The sequence below is a fragment of the Mesoplodon bidens genome (genome assembly GCF_964165515.1).
Source record: "Mesoplodon bidens genome assembly, chromosome: 8".
Classification (NCBI taxonomy): Eukaryota; Metazoa; Chordata; class Mammalia; order Artiodactyla; family Ziphiidae; genus Mesoplodon; species Mesoplodon bidens.
In genome coordinates, this window is record NC_138165.1 from 33,486,665 (window position 1) to 33,504,561 (window position 17,897).

Sequence of the window (17,897 nt, forward strand, 5' to 3'; positions counted from 1 at the left end):
CAGGTGTTTTTGGTCAATATGGTGAAACTAATTGTTTTTAATCAATAAATCAACTTGGACAGAATTGATATCTTTGGAATATTTAGTCTACTTATCCATGAATTTGGTATTTCTCTCCATTTATTCAAGCCTTATTTAATGTCTTTTGATTGTTACAGTTTTCTCTGAAGAGTTTGCGTGTCTTTAGTTGAATTTATTCCTAAGTATTTGGTAATCTTTGACACTATTATAAATTAGCTTCTTTTTTCATTATTATATCTAGTTATTTGTTGCTGCTGTAAAAATTAATATATTTTCAGGCAAATCTTATATCTATTAAGCTCCCTAAATTCTCTTATTGCTTCTAATATTTTCCTTTAAAGTCTGTTGAATTTTTTCTTTTTAAACAATTTCATCATCCCAAAATGACAGCTTTATTTCTACGTTTCCAATCCTCATACCTATAAATTCTTTTCCTCTTCTTATAGCTTTAGGCTACGGACTCCAACATCATGTAAAATAAGGGTCATTATCATGTGCATTTTTGTTTCATTTCTTAGTTAAATGGAAATGCTTCCAAAATTTCCCCATTAATGAAGATATCTGCTATAGTTTATCAGTTTAAGGAAGTTGTCTTCTGTTTCTAATTTACAAAGAGGTTTTCTCCAATCATGAATTCAACATTATCAAATGTTTTATTCTGTATCTAGTAAAACAATTACATAGTTTTCTCTTGTAATCTGTTAATGTGGGAAATTATAGTTTTTTGGGGGTTAACCCATCCTTTCATACTTGGGGTATACTCAACTTGGTCATAATATTGTTAGCTTTTTCATACACTGTTAGTTTCAATCTACTAACATTTTATTAAGGATTTTGAATCTATATTTTTTAGTGAAAGGGCTATAATTTTCTTTCTTTTAATGTACTTGTATCAGGATTAATATTACTAATTTTAAATATTTCAAAACTGTAAACTTTGCATGAAAAAAATAGCACAATTTTAGAAGAAAGAAGCTGGAAGAAGATATGTACAAAATATGTAACTGACATACAGTTGGCCCCCCACATATATAAATAACTTACAGATCAATAAGAAAAAGACTAACAATCAAATCAAATGGGCAAAAGATAAAAAAAAAAGAAATTAACAAAGAGGATAACCAAAATATTTAATTATATTCATTAAACATTATAAAAAGATCCTCAACATCATTATAGATTAAGAAAATACAAATCTATACAATATTTATATACCATTTTAAAGCTCATGACAACGTCAAAACTTAAAAAGAAACTAAGTCCTGATGTTAACAGTGCAGAGCAGGAATTCCATCCCTGCTGGTGGAAATATAATTGGGGCTATCAATTTGTAGACCAGTTTGGAAATATTTAGTTAAGTTGAAAATATGCATGAACTACTTCCTCATAATTCTACTTCTAGAGAAACTGTCATTTAATATGCTCCAGAAGAGTACAAAATTAGAAACAATCTTAATGTCTTTCTGTAGGAGGATGGTTAACTGAACAGTGACACAGATAAAATGAATATACTGTGTATCTGCATGAATCTATATAATACATCTTGAAAACAGTACACTGGGTAAACAACAATAATGCTAGGAGGAAAATAGTGCAGTATGGGACCATCTTTGTAAATCTTGAAAATACTCAAATCATTGTTATATACCATTTATGGTTACAAATGAATGAATTAAAATATAAAGCATGAATACAAAAGATATACACCAACTTCATGAATTGGATGAGTCTAGCAATGTAGGGAAAGGAATTCGGAAGGGCAAAGGGGTTTCTGTTGTGACATTAACTGTTTATTTTCGCAATTTGAAGAAAATATGACAAAATATTAGTATTTGTTAGTTTGATAGTGGAGAGTATATGAAGTTTATAGTTCTCTTTAGGTTTTTCTATGTTTTTTAAATGCTTCATAATTTTAAATAAATCTTTATGAAAAAAGAACCACTTGAATTACTTGAGAAGCAGATGTTGTGCTATATTACCGCTCTAACTATCCTTGAAACTCTTCTCTACGTATTCTGTCTCTTTGTGATTGAATATTCTCTGGGCCTGCTTCCTCACCTGTAATGTAAGAGGGGTGAACAGATGGTCATTTCAGATTCTTTGTAGCTCAGATACTCTAAGTGCCTTTCCTTCCCCATCCGCTGACACCCCATCCCGCCACCTTTTTAAGGTTCGTTACCTGACTCCATCTTCCTTTCCTTTCTCCAAGTCTCCTTTTCTGAAAAGCACCCGGAAACATTTGACCAAAGCATGCTCAGTAATCAAATTTGCTAAAACTCGAGAAAAGCTTTTTAACAGTTCCACATTTTCATTTAACAGTCCTACATTTTCATCTCTCAGCTCTGACGGAAATCCGTGTAGGGAGCAGCAGGAGGAAGCAATAGAAAAGACGCTCCATGGGAACAGGTGTGCTAGTGCGTTCTTACCTGGACGTCAGACTCCGGCCAAGGAGCAGCTAATTTTGGGAATGGACTATAAGGCCAGCTTAACTCTGTACAATCTGAGCAAGTCAGCGTGGACGCAGCACATTGTACTTTGCAGCTGTTGGTTGGGTGGGAGGCGAGGGGAGAGAGGCCGCAGCTGAAGGTTTAAAAAAAAAAAAAAAAGGCAAGGTGCGGGGAAGGAGGGCTGCCCGAATCAGAAACACCCTGTAGCGTCTCCGCCTCAGGAGGAAGGCGTATTTCGCAACCTCCGAGGGAAATCTCCTCGGCCGCGGCGTCCAAGTGAGCTGAGGCGGCAGCCCGCGCAGCCCGCGCAGCCCGCGCAGCCCGCGCAGCCCGCGCAGCCCGCGCAGCCCGCGCAGGAGGTGGGCCCGAGGGCGCCCGCGAAGCCTTTCAACCCAACTCGCCCGCCGCGCGCTGACCCCGGGCTTGGAGGTCGCGGAGGAGGCTGTTCCGGCGAGTCGAGTATCCGCGCCCGCGAACATTCCGCCTGCCCAGGACCCGGGTGCAGCCATGGGCTACCAGGGGCAGCGGCCCGTCATCCCACCACAGGTAACGAGACTGGGGCTGGTTCTGAAGGCAGGTCATTCGTTCGTTCACCCTGCAACAGCGTTTAGCTACCTTCACCCGGCGTCTTGATGTAGCACCACAGAAGGTTCTCCAGGAGAAAAAAGAAATTTTGCCTTGATCTTTTTTTTTTTTCATAGCGGGCACTTTTCAATATAACCCCTTTAATTTCACAAAAATCACATCCTTTGCTCCCTAAGAGATCCTAAAGTACTAGGATTTCATGCAGTAGTCCACGAACTTGGTGCAGCTGTAATCAGGACATTTTAGGATGGAGTTTGTTCACAAGCTCTGTTTGAATTACTAGATATTGTTGTTACTCTATTATTATCCTCATTTTCTTATCGTTATTGGCATTACTTATTATTATTACTAATATCATGTTAGTCTCCTAAATTGCATATTTGTCTTACAATTTTCTGAATTTTTGAGCTAGTTAAATATTTTTTTAATTGCACTTTTATATACTAAAATAGAGCCATCTAGATGACAGAGAAACCCTCGTTTCTGAACATAAGCACAAAGGGAAAACTTGTCGTCAGTCTGCTGCTGTTTTTAATGTTGTCAACTCGATTATAGGATCTGGTATAATAGGTAAGTTTTTTTTTTTTAATTTTCAGTGAAAAGGCCAAATTTAAGACACTTATTATGTTGCTAGTATTCATAGGTTAATTTTAAAGGAAAAAATCTTAAATGATAAAATTGGTAATTGTATTTTCATAAAAGTCTTCCTTTTTTTCCAATGTAACAATGTGCACACATCGGTCTCTCTTATACTAAAAATGGGGTGGTGATTCACACTCTTTCCACATTTGAGAGCATCCTCCATGTGTGATAGATTAAGGTGGAGCTGCAGATGGGAGATTGCTGAATTTTTTTTTCATAGGCTGCATGGTCAAGTGATAATGTTACCTAATTTACTTTTTTCCCTGTTCCTGGAGTGGCCAACCGTTACTTGAATCACCTTTCTATAACCTTCTATAGGTGTAGAACTTCCAGATACTTGCAAATATTGGAGATACAAAAGTTTAATGTGAAAACATAACAATCGTGAAGAATCAAATCCACGTAATATTTCCTTACCCATTTATAGAGTGTTAAATTTTAAAGTACAAACTTATTATGATATATCAATTGTAAATATAATTTAATCAATAAATAGAAATGGTTTTTTAAATGATTTTTTAAAACAAAGGAGCCAAATAATCAGAAGTGAAAGAAATGAGCCTCTCATATTTTCCCAATTGGAAGTAAAGGAAAAGTTCTGAAAAAATTAAGTGTGTTGCATTATAATAATAAAGGCAGTTATTTTTTCAGTGCTTTTGTTATTTGAAACATCCAATTTAAGAAAAAGCAAGGACAAAACAAAATCCTCATTGAGAGGATTTCTCACTGAGAAATATTCTCATTGAGAATATTACTTTTTCCTGTAAAGTTATGACATTTTAGTCTCAGTCATCTGGATTGAGTTACTTTTCTTAACTTTCACAAGTTGATGTATTTCTTGATTTTACTTTCCATATACAGACAATTTTTTTTTCAAATGGTAAATAAACTGTAGGAACCTGAGGCAAAGTAGTAACAAGTAGGCGTAAAGACTTTTTTGAAATTCAGCCTCCATGTACCATAGAGGTGTAGGCCGAATTCCAGAGTTAATTCCTGATATGAACACTTTAAGCTGATTCATGTCAACTTAAAAAGTACTTCTTAATTAGGCTCAGCAGATTTTTGAAAGGGGAGAGTTTTCAGAGAATAAATATTCTGGGTGGAATTATTTTAAGTACATTTTATTTTAAATGTTTCATTGTCCATAATCTAAAATTGCCCATTTCCAGAAAAGATTCATAAGAAATAACATTACATACTCCTTTCAGCTTTATAAAAAATACTTTTGCCTTCTCATTTTCCTACAGAGTTGCCCATCTTGACCCCAGGGTTGGTCTTTCCTCATATCTCATAACCCTTCTATCCTCTTGTTATCATCTCTGCTTTCCTGGCCAGCACATAAGGAGAGCTCTGGGTCATTACTCTCCACATATTCTGGGTCATATGTCCCCCTCACCCTGAAGGGAACATTATTTGTGTGAACTGTCATCTGTTTTTCATTTGATGCTTTCTTATTCTTATTTTTCCACCTCATAAACTTGCTCACTTGACATGCCCTTAACTTACAACATTTTATTCTGAAATAGGTGTTAATATGCTAACATTTAATTTTAGTATTCATATACACTGTTTACAACTATGTCATATAAATATGTCAATTTACTTAGCCTATTATATACAGAAATTGGGGGAAAACTTCTGTTTCCATATGTTTTATTAATTTGATGGGTGGACATTTTATGTTTTTTCCAGGATTGCCTTATTCAATGAAGCAAGCTGGCTTTCCTCTCGGAATATTGCTTTTATTCTGGGTTTCATATGTTACAGGTAAACTGCTATGTAATTGCTTATTCCTGCAACTTAAATTGTGCAATGACTGTTTTACACAAACACACACACATGCCCTGTAATTGAATTTCCTAATTAAAAAGTACATCAAATAATCCTAAAGAATTTAAACATTTGTGTCTGAGGAGATTTACTTTCCTTGCTAATCCTCTGAACAGATTAGAAAAGCATTATATATTACCAAGCCTAAATCCTTTTCATGTGCCTTTTCACTTTATGCCAAACGTGGTAGATAGAGGAGTCACTTTAAAGACTGATTAAGGCCAAGACCGTGCTCTGAAAATGCAGACATCAGGGATTCCTTTCCCACAAAAACCTCGGGCAGGTGCACACAGATGAACAACCTTTTTGAGCTCTGTTTGTGCAGGTGGCACCAAGAGCCCCGGTGCTCAACCAGCAGGGGTCCCCACACCCTCCCCACCTCACCCCGCCTGCCCAGCCTCCTGCCTGCCACTGTCTTCAAGGGCAGCAATAAGGTGCTTCTGTATCGCTTCTTCTGTTCTGCTTCCTGCTTTCCGTGTAACATGTTCATTCACACCCATTCCCCCGTCTAAGTGCAGGCTTTACAACTCCTAATCATCTTCTCTTCCTGTTGTTCTCACCCCTGCCCTGTCGCCCCACCAGTTCACCTCAAGGCAAACACAAGGTCTTTCCTCTACCTTAGTATCACTGTGGAAGAGGCAGCAATCACAAACAGACACCCACTGCAGTGGTTGCTGCTAGGGGGCTGCTATGTGTGATCACCCAGATGCCCTTTACCAAGTAGTACAAAACACCTCAGCTGTCCCCTGCTCCAGAGTGGCGACCTGGGCCTTAGCAGTATCACCTTCCTGTGAGGTTATGAACCCCAGCCACCTTTTCCCCAAAGACTGACTAACGGGAACCCCAGAGCTGTCCTCCTTGCCTCCGGGAGGGACCAATGTGCGGGGCAGTTGGAGCTCCAGAGCGCCACCACTGCAGGGCTTGGGCTGCAGCTGCTCTCCCGGAGATCGAGTCCTCGTGAGCTGTTCCCCTGCCCTATCTTTTCACTCCCTGTCTCCTAAGAGCACTCCCTCAAATCTCTTGCCCAAGAATCTCTGTCTCAGCTCTACTTCTAGAGACTCTGACTAAGATGCCATCCCTCATAAAATCTCAGGCTTCCAAAACCAGCCTGTAACTCAGCTGTTTTTCCTCAGGCTGAGGACGAAAGTAAAGCATGCAGCAGATATCAAAGTCAGAGCTGCAGAGGCCCTCAACTCCCTTCCTCCCTGCTTTCTTCTCAACACCCACCACTCCCTAAACCTAAGATGCTTTTAGCTTCTACAGCTCTTAATTTGTAGCTTAAGACCCATAATTTAGTAATGTGGAATCTGTGACTTTGTGCTTATTCAGAGTTGTTGGTGTTTAAAAAGTGTATTTTATTTATGAGCACATTTATCACACTCAAAAACCCTATTCAAGGATTTACCCTTGTCGTTTTTAATTTCCTGTCTTCCAGTCAATCAGTACTGACAAATAATTAATTTCCTCCCAGGCATAATAACCATGGCTTGTTTAAGTGCGTTATGAACACGTACACACATTGTAAACCAGTAGACAGAAAGCATTTAAAAATATATATCACCTAAGGATTCAATCAATAATTGAGGAGAATGAATAGTTTCTTAAAGCCAAGTCACGTTATACATACATAGATTATAATGTGAATAACTCTCTCTTGCTATACGTAAACCTACAGCAATGTCTGTGAGCAGTCCTTTGCAAAGTCATATGTTGCAACTAATCAGCAGAAATTAGTTACTCAGTAATTTGGCTGCATGATGAAAATCCTTAAATAATTTTGATAAATTAAGGATGACCACACAGACACAAAAAATAATTATAGACTGTGATTCATTTTGTTCCTTAATTAGGATTTTAAGAGCAAAATCTACAAGTAGGGTTATAATATTGAATTGTTCTTTAAATTGACACTGTAATTATACAGTTGTTTGTCTCTACAATTATTCTTTTGTCTTTTTAAGGCCTTTGTCTTTTTAATGAGTTATGTCCAGTTCAACAAGTAGTGTTTCTAAGTTCTGTTTTCATGTTTGTGAAATGTTGGAGAACAAGAAAGAATTGTAAATATTTACAACAAATGATTTTATTTTAATTTACTTTAAGGTTCTCATATTTGTTGATTAGAGTAAAATAATTTTTATTGTCCAAGTATACATAGTGATGTAAAAGAAAATTTTCCTGTTAAATAACGTACACTCATTCATGGATTATCTAAAATTTGCATACAGTACATTTAAAAGGAGATCAAAATGTTATAGTGATATTTGAGATTCCTAAAATTTTTGAGAGCTTTATCTATAGCCCGTATAGCATTTGTTATTGACTAAATTCTTAGCAAATTGTTACTTTTAAGTAGTACATTTTTAACTGTTGTACAATTCAGCAGTCTCATCCCAAGCATACAGTTCTTCACCAAAACTTTACAACATCTGTGAAATTGGTTACCCCCTGTTACTCCAGTCCTCACTGATTCTCTTCCTTGGCCAATAAGTTGCTATTTAGTTTTCCTGCCTTTAGCATCTGTCTTTTGCTTTCTGATCCGTCCTCCATATTACTGCAAAAGTTATCTTCATGAAACCTCAGCCTGATCTGATATTCCCCCAGTCAAAACGTTCCAAGACTCTATAATGACAACAGAAAAAAAATTATTGCATTTAAATTCTTTCATGGTTCGGCCACAGTCTGCATTTCTGGTCTTATCTCCCACTAATATGACCTCTCTTTCACCCTGTCACTGACACTGCCCTGCTTGGGACTTATGTTTTAGCCATTCTGGACTATTCCATTACCCACATATAGAATATACCTTCACACTGACTTCCCATGTATAGTCCCCCTGCTTGACATTTTTTTTTTCTTCTCTACCGGGTGAAATCCTGTTTATCCTTCAAGGCACTACTCAACTCTTTTGTGAAGCTTTTCCTAGTTTTAAACAAAGGATGTAGGATGAATTACTATGTCATTTGTGCTTGCAGAATATTTTAAAATATATTTATTAAGTCATTTATCGCATTACGTTTGAATCAGATATATAGACACCTAGCAATCCTGCTTTATTGATCACTGATTCATTCAACAGATATTTACTGACACTGCTGCCATTATAACAATGATAGCTATAGCAATTATAGCATTATTCCTGCCCACATGAAGCTCACAATGTAGTATGTTAGGCAGAAAAAAACACACATAATTATAATACTTCATGAAAAATACCATAATACAAATATGTGCATGACAATAGGGATACTGGCATTTAACCCAGCTTTAAAGGAGCAGACATGTTTTGGGGAGGAAAAGACAGCTTCACTGACTGTTTATGAAAAAATGTGAGTGAGCAAAGAAAATGGAAGGGTACTCTAAGCAGATGGTAATGTGGAAGTGCAAAAGAGAACTATGTAAGTGATTCAGCCTGGCTAAAGTATAGGGTTGATGTTGGTAAGTGGAAAGAGGTGAAGTTAGAGAGGTTTGCAGAGACATTTATGAAGGCTCCCATGTAATGATAATCATTACCATTTCCTGAAGACTGGGTAGATGCTAAGCATAATGCAGCCACTATACTTAATCCTTCTGACTCCATAAAGTAGGTATTCATGTTCTACTTTTTATGGAGGAGGAAATTGAGACCAGTAGGTTAACATGATTTGCCCAAGGTCTGCAGTTACTGGCAACAGAGTTGAGATTTTGGTTAAATGCATGGATTCTGGGGCTAGACTACCAGGGTCTGAGTCCTGTCTCTCCTTTACTCTGTGAAATTTAGCCATTTACTTAAGCTTCTGTGCCTCACTTTTCTCATCCATCAAATGGAGGATCATAATGGCACCTACTTAGGGCTGTTGTGATGATTAAACATGTTAATATATATAAAGCATTTAGAAAAAGGTCTGGCAGACAAAGTGGTGTGAAGTATTTGCTAGTGTTTTTGTGGTTGTTATCATCGTTACCATCATTATCATCAGACTCCAAATACAATGTTTTTCCACCACAACACGCAGCCTATAGAAGATAACTAAAAATAGCACGAATTCTCATTCATTTAGCCTCCATAGCATGCCAGGCATTGTGGTAGGCATTTAAACATCATCATCCTCATAGACTTTTCAAGGTTGGGGTATTGCCTTACTTTACAGATGAAACTCAGAGTCCTTCATCCCAGATCCCACAGCTAATAAACAGTTTTTTTCTGAAAAAAAATATGAAAAAATGTTGTTTTTTTATCCAAAGGCATCAAAGGATTCCCCTGGAGGATATTAAGCAGAAAACACGGTCAGATTTATGCTGTGGTCAGATTCATCTGGTAGAGGGGGGAGGTCAAGAAAGTCTTAGTTGGGAGGGGATGGTGGATGAGAGAACTAATAGGAGTTTTTGCAGTAATCCGAGCAAGAAATGATAAAGTCCCAAGCCCTAGAATAAAACAGGTTAGAGACTAGAAGTGAGGAGATATAGTTGAATAATATATGATGCAGTAGTTAATGGACTTAGTGACCAAAGGAAAATAGAAGGTGATGGATAATGAGACGTCTAGTGTGATTCTCAAGTTTCTCTTGATATTATTCACAGTTTGGAGAAATATGAATGCAGAAGCAGGTTCCAGAACAAATATATAAATTATTATTTGGACATCTAAAATCAAGATACCTATGAGGTCTTCAAGGTAAAATGTTTATTAGGCAGCTAGATGTAGAAATCTGGAGTTTTGGAAGAATCTGGGCTGGAGGTACAAATTTGGGAGTTACTAACATCTTTATGAAAATTGAAAGCATGACCATGAATAGGATCACATTAGGACATCTTGAAGAGTAAGGAAAAAGCCCAAGAATCCAAGGTTTGAAGAGAGTTAAAGAAACGTGAAAAACTAAATGGCCCAAAAGATAAGAGGAAATCCAAGAGAAAGTGATGTCAGAAAGGCCAAGGGAGGATGGTTGAGAAACAAGGGAATGGTAAACAGGGATAAAATGCTACTGAAAAAGCAAATATGATTAATATTTAGGAGATCAATTGGATTTATCAACTTGGAGCTCATTGATGAACTTGTTAAAAGAAGTTTCAATGAACTGGGGGTGGGGAATCAAGGTGGAAACAACATTGCAATGATTTGTATTTTCTTCTTTGTATTCTAGTACATTTCCAAATAACTAGATAAAAAGTTCACCTGTGATGGAAGCATGAGCAAGAAAAAAGAAAAAGCAAAAATCACACCCTCTGTGTAGCTGTGTACCCAATACAACTGCAGTGTCATTCACTAGGTGTTCAAAAAACATTGGGTTAAATGAAAGAGACTTTTAATTATATATTTTCTGTATATTTTTGTCTTCAATTTCAACACTAAAAGTGGAACTTGGGAATTCTCTGGCATTCCAGTGGTTAGGACTCCGAGCTCTTACTGCCAAGGGCACGGTTCAATCCCTGGTCAGGGTACTAAGATCCCACAAGCCACACGATGTGGCCAAATAAATAAATAAGTAAACAAAAAGAAAATTGGCCATCTCTGTTTTTTTTCAAAAAAAGTGGAACTTAAATCTCTAAAATGTAAATTTCACAAAAAAATTCTTAGAGTGCTCTCTTAACTATAATAATAATATAGTAAAGTAAACCATAATAACTACAAAGTTACTAGTTGTACTTTGTTATAAAACAAATGATCTGATTCTCCTAAATCTATTTTTTGTTCTGAATGCTTCCAGCACGTTTTATTCTCAGTCTTCACACATTGAATGCCTATGAGATATTGGATTACCTACATTCTGTTGCTTGGACAATTGAGCCACATCCTGTTAATAGTCATCACACTGGTTAGGTTAAGAAAGTAAAATGGAAAACTGAAGCTTTAACTCTAGTCTGCATACCCTCATTTGTCCAGTTCATTGCATGGATATATGAAGTCTATTTGCATCTCGATTGAAAAATATATAACTGGAAACAGTACAGTTTTATGAAAAGAAAGTAAGACTTGCCATGCTAATTTACTGTAGCATTAAACTCTTCTTTAAAGTTCTTTTTTTCTTTAAGTCAAAACACTAAAAAAAAAAAATTGTATTAAATGTAATCTGACATTTGTTTAATGGTTATTTTTACCACAGACTTTTCCCTTGTTTTATTGATAAAAGGAGGGGCCCTCTCTGGGACAGACACTTACCAGTCTTTGGTCAATAAAACTTTTGGCTTTCCAGGATATCTCCTACTCTCTGTTCTACAGTTTTTGTATCCTTTCATAGGTAAGGATGAATGTGAAATTGAATATTGTAAATATTTTCATAAATGGCCATTTCTGAATAAAATAGTTTTAAAGTCATTAAAGAATACTAGTAGTTGAAATATTTTCCACATTAAGTGTTTATCTTTAGCCATTTTTCCCTTGTTTTCTGTTCCTTTTGGTCAGTTTTCTGAGTATTTCATTGAAATAAAGTGAGCATGATTCTGAGTTAATGCTTGTGATTCCCTAGTTTGATGAAAAATAGAATGATAGATTTCTTCTAAGGCTAAAATTTTTTTGAAAACCTAAGGATTTGTGGAAGTCATATCCAAGGCCAACATGCTATTTAACGTTTGCACCCAGCACTTGTTAAATAAGCAAAATGTTAACGTTCATCAGTGGCCAAATTGACTTCATTTTCAAAATAAGTAATACAGAAGCTATTGTTCAAACTAGTTTCTTATGTCTCTACAGAAAGCTAAGAATATATTTCTCCAAAATCTTACTTTTTCAAATAAGGTGATATTTTGGAGCCTTGACAGTTTTCTATTATTGTTCCTCACTTTGAGCAAAATATGTGTTCCTAAAGAGTATTTGGAAACTGAACTTTAATAACAAAACAAATTGCGTTTTAAATGACTACCAAAACTCACTATTATTTAAAGATGTTCTGGAAAGAATCAATTTGTGAAGTGAAAATCTTTTTGTAATACAAACTGATATTCTCCCACAAATCTGCTGTCTAGTTATTTTTAAAGTTGTACATATTTGTAATCACAATATATATTTGAAAGTAGACTATGCCAGTATTTGGGAAGTGATAACTGATTACTTTCAAAATATTCAAGATGAAATATGTGATGTCTTGTTGGTGACTGTATTGTTTTAATTATGTGTTTAGCTATGATAAGTTACAACATAATAACTGGAGATACTTTGAGCAAAGTTTTCCAAAGAATCCCTGGAGGTAAGTCAGTCTATTTATTTTATATAGGTTTTCATAGTTAATGTGATTCATAATAATTTAAAAATAAAATATTTGCAAGTGGAGGAATTGGATGACTTCAAATATCCAGTAATATTCATGATCCAATCTGATCCTAAAGTATTAATCTCCTTTTATATATAGTTTAGTTCTAATTTAGCTGTTTAAAAATTATTATTTATATAATTAAAATACTTTATATTTTAAATATCTTATGTATCACTAACTCTCTGTAGTATCATTTTTTCATGTAGTGTTTATGCTACATCATTTCTTAAATAAGCAAGCTAATCTTTGTCCCCATTATTTGTATTAAGGTATAATTTAATATAGTAAAATTAACCCTTTTAAATGTATAGTCCTATGAGTTTTGACACATGCATATAGTCATATAACCACAGCCACAATCAAAATACAGAACCATTCCATTATCCCCCCAGATTTTCCTCATTCCCCTTTGTAGTCAAACTTTCTCTCATCTCCAGCCTTAGAGAACCACTGATCTGATTTCTCTTCCTACTTTTGCTTTTCCCAGAAGGTCAAATAAATGGCATCTTATAGGAGCTAGCCTTTTGGGTCTGGCCTCTTTCACTTAGTATAGTACATTTGAGATTCTCCATGTTTTGGGGTTTATTAGTAATGTGTTCCTTTTTTTAATTGCTGAGGATTATTTCATTATATGGATATAAACATTTTATCTATCATCCAGTTGAGGGACATTCGGGTTGTTGCCTGTTTGGCTTGATTCTGAAAAAGCCGCTGTGAACATTTTAAGCAGACCTTTTCAGCATGTGCCACAACGCCACTCCCTGTTCATCCTTTCACCATATCATGGTTATTTGAATAATTCAGAGATCGTGAGTCTTTTTGCTTTGAAGAGTTCCTCGTCCAAGCCACATAATCCCCATTTCATAGTCACCTAACTTTATAGTTGTTATTATCCTTCAAATTGATACAAAAACCCCTTTTCTCTTAGTGTGTGGATCGCCCATCCTAGAAACATGCCAACAAAATAAAACAAAATGTAAAACTGGAAATTGTGCCTATTCCTCTCACAGGGTTTAGTGGAAACTGAAACCAGGGAGATTTGAGCATCAAATCACTGACCCACTACTTGCTAGCTGTGTGACCTTGAGAAGGTTAATGCCCTCGCTGAGTTCTAGCCCCTCGTCTCTAAATTATGAATTAGAGTATCACCTGCTTCATAGAATTATGGTGTGAAACGAGAGACAACGCAGACAGTGCCTAGCATATAGGAGGTGTACCCAGCACTGTTAGCTATTATCTGTAGGTGCTGTCGTAGCCCCCAACCTCCAAATCCTGTTTTCATAAACTGAGATTAGGTGAGTGGATAGAATGTTAAGGAAAATGAGAAGAATATAATACCATATATACAATATGATCTAAATTATGTAAATTTTCTATTTCCATAAATAAGGAAAAAAAACATATATTCACATATAAACTGTGGTTATCTTTTAATTGTGAGATTCATGGGAATTTTTTGTTTCCTTTGCTATTTTTTCAGTTTTTCAAAGGAGCATTATTAATTTAGAAAAAATTTTCTTTTTTCTTATTTAAGAAGTAATACATATGTATGAGGAAAATGTTAGAAAACATAGCATAGTCTCTTTCTCTTGGGACAACCAAGTAGGCATAATCCTACCAACACTTGCTTCCTTCTTTCCTTTTCTCCTTCCTTTTCAATCTATACTTCCAGAATTTTAAGGATACATGTAACTTCAGACATCCGTATAAATAAGATAACACTATATTAGTAGAGCAAACAGTTTGAAAGGGTAAATAGACCAGATATACAAATAATTTAATTCATATTATGTTCACCAAAAATATGTAAATAGTTGAGTTCAAGGGTTTTGGAACTTGACTTTCCTGTTTTATTGTTTTGACTCACAACGTTATGATGATTGTTTAGTTATGACTGAGTTAAACAAAAACCCACGATTAATATTTCCATTCTGGTATATACGTGTGTGTGTTTGTGTGTGCGTGTATAACTTATGCCATTTCGAAATTCCCACCTTGGAACTTCCTTGTACATTAGTTTATTAGCCATATAAGAAAACTAGTCTTACTTTTCAGAGTAATAGCTCTCTTTTTTGTTTTTGGTGTTTTTTTTTTACCTCATTCACTTACTTATTTGACAGACTTGGCTTCTACAGATTTTAGATTTTGCGGAAATTAATGCACAAAGACTTGGTACCACTGAGGACATTTCAAAAGTATAATCATATGATCTCTGAAGGAATTCAATATGAGCTAAAAATTTAAACAATAGTGTCTTCATTGGAATAGATACATAGCTCCTAAAGTGAATACTGTGATTAGCACAGCTTTAAATATATATATATATATATATATATATATATATATATATATATAAATCCTTGTAAGTATGTTTTATTTTATGTTTACAAATTTGGTTTGTATTTGATCACACACACACAAACACGCACACACACACACACACACACTCTATTATTTCCTTGTTTTGATAGCCAAGAGTCTGCAGTGAATACCAGGTTTCAGCAGCTTCCCTATGACAACTTCCCTATCCAAAAAGTTGCTTTGTCTGTTTTCCTTCAGGGAAATCACTTCTTTCTCAATAGAAGGGTAAAAATATAGTGAATATTTTTATCAAAACCTTGAGGTTTGAAATTTTAAGTTGTACTGATCAAGTCTCTCTGGAATACAGAAGTTAGGGAAAAAAAGCCACAGAACATACCATGTCCCCATGTTGCTTACTTTATGAATGAAGGGTTTTGCCATTAGAGGGTTTAGGACAAGGAGTGACATAATGTCTTTAGCCTTTGGAAAGGATCTCTGTAGTTTCTAGGTTAAAAATATACACCAAGGGGGCTTCCCTGGTGGGGCAGTTGTTGAGAGTCCACCTGCCGATGCAGGGGACACGGGTTCGTGCCCTGGTCCGGGAAGATCCCACATGCCGCGGAACGGCTGGGCCCGTGAGCCATGGCCACTAAGCATGTGCGTCCAGAGCCTGTGCTCCACAACAGGAGAGGCCACAACAGTGAGAGGCCCACGTATGGCAAAAATATATATATATATATATATATCTATATCTATCTATCTATCTATCTATTTATATATATATATATACACACTAAGGGGACAAAGGAAGGAAGAAGCAGGAAAACTGATGCAGAGGCTACTAAAATAATATGAATGCAAAATATTATAATTTGAATTATAGGTTCATCCTTAAGTTATTTTGTATTTACATTTTTTGTGGATTATTTCTGTTTTTACATGGTTCTATGGAATTTATTTATTCAAAATTGTCATTTATGTAGCGCTTTGTATTAATTAAGTCATTTTTTAAATTAAATATTTGACTACTTGTGTCACTGGTGTTACTCATAAACACTTTATAATATTTATTGTGTTTTAGTTGATCCTGAAAACTTGCTTATTGGTCACCATTTCATTATTGTGCTTTCCACTGTTGCCTTTACTCTGCCTTTGTCCTTGTATCGAGATATAGCGAAACTTGGAAAGGTAATTTTTACATTTTAAATAGGCAAAGAAATGCACTTTGTTACCTGAATTAATTTTGTCAAACTACTATCTCTATGGCCAAGTTCTTGATTACAGTATTCATCTTTAGTTTCTTTTAGTTTACTTATAATTGTATTGGAGTAAACTATGTTTGATATTTTATCTTATTTGGGGGAACTGATGGTTAAATACTTAATGACTATGAAATAAATAGGTCCTTCCTTTTCTTTTTTTAAGGTAGATACTCTGACACGGACAGCACACTTTAATTTTAGAAAATATAAAGAACTCTATTTAAACCAAGTCTATTTACTGAAAAATCTAGTCTATTTTCTATCATTCTTTGTAGATAGTCATTTAAACAATTTAAAATTATATTAACTTTAATGAAGTAAGAATGAATCACTTCATTGGCTTAAAATGTTTTTGTAAGTTACAACATCTATTGTGCCCATTTTTTATCCAGTGAATTTAAATGTCAATATTTGATTAATTGTTGAGAATTTGGCCAATATTTATGATTCTTATTGCTAAAGAGAAATGGTGATTTATTTCTAATGAAACCAACCAAGTATGTATTCAACTCACCACATATGCTTATCTGCATGCATTAGCCTTTATCTGGCTGCATTTTATTTCCTTACTCTCATGAAGTGTTTGTATTTTACCCAGAATATTATTGGTGTTGCATCCTCATTATGCCAAGCATTCTGATGAAAAAAAATTTTTTTAAGTTATTCATCTGTTTTTACATTCTATTTTGAAAAATCCAACAGTTAATTAATTTTACTTTTCACTGTGATGTTTCGTGTGTATCCACAGTGATGAAGCCCCTTCTTCCAGGTAGAGCTGAGAATGGGGATGATATTCCAGAGTTTTCTGACCATGCTCCTTCCTTCCATAGCAGGCATCCAGAAATAAACTAAAGTGTATTAAAAGGGACTTTTTTGGTGAATTTTCTGAAATGTCTGAACTGTTTTCCATTCCACATGCTCAATGTAGGCATAAATGCTTTCTTCTGAGAGCAAAAGGCAAGGCATTTATGAAAAGAAAACTAATATTCTATCATATTACTAATACTTGAACATTTTGACCCTAAGTGTCCCTTAAAAATGTCATATTGATGTATTTAAATAAATCTCCCATGAGCAAAGCAGAGTAGTTAGAAACACTGATCTGGAGTCAGGCTAAGCATCTGAGTTCCCCGTTGGCCACTTTCTAGTTATGTGACCGGATTCTTTTCCAATATCTGAGTGGATCAGAGGACTTATAATAGAACCTTCTCTCTAGTTAAAAACTAACAACCTAGGAAACAAGATTAATGACAATCAAATGAAATAAAAGCAATTTTATATTATCAGACAAAAATTTCTAAATTGTGCTTATCCATTTAAAAAATTAAGAGTAGAACACAGATTTAATGTTAAGAGTGCAAAGGACACATATACACACAGACCAGTTTATATTGTAACCAGTTAAAATAGTGACAGAAGAGAGAGGAAGTAGCAGAGAAGACTCTAGAAACACAGACCAAAGGACAAAACCACAGAGGAAAACTAGACTTAATAGAGCTAGAAAGCAGCAAGGAAAAAGCAGAGGCATCCGAAAATGCGTGTGAGTGGGTGGGGGGACGTTGTGTAGGAAGGGGCAGGGTAGGATA

The 17,897-nt window shown here is 35.4% G+C and overlaps 1 protein-coding gene across 1 annotated transcript in view; it reads left to right on the forward strand.

Moving 5' to 3' along the window:
* The first annotated feature begins 2,848 nt into the window (after positions 1 to 2,848).
* The window catches only part of SLC38A11 (solute carrier family 38 member 11), a 51,317-nt gene continuing 36,268 nt past the window's right edge, over positions 2,849 to 17,897 (forward strand). The window contains exons 1-6 of the mRNA XM_081242181.1: positions 2,849 to 3,014; positions 3,506 to 3,623; positions 5,388 to 5,462; positions 11,603 to 11,737; positions 12,617 to 12,682; positions 16,131 to 16,237. Of these exons, the coding sequence (XP_081098307.1) occupies positions 2,976 to 3,014; positions 3,506 to 3,623; positions 5,388 to 5,462; positions 11,603 to 11,737; positions 12,617 to 12,682; positions 16,131 to 16,237 (540 nt within the window). The 5' untranslated portion in view covers positions 2,849 to 2,975. The remainder of the gene's footprint in view (positions 3,015 to 3,505; positions 3,624 to 5,387; positions 5,463 to 11,602; positions 11,738 to 12,616; positions 12,683 to 16,130; positions 16,238 to 17,897) is intronic.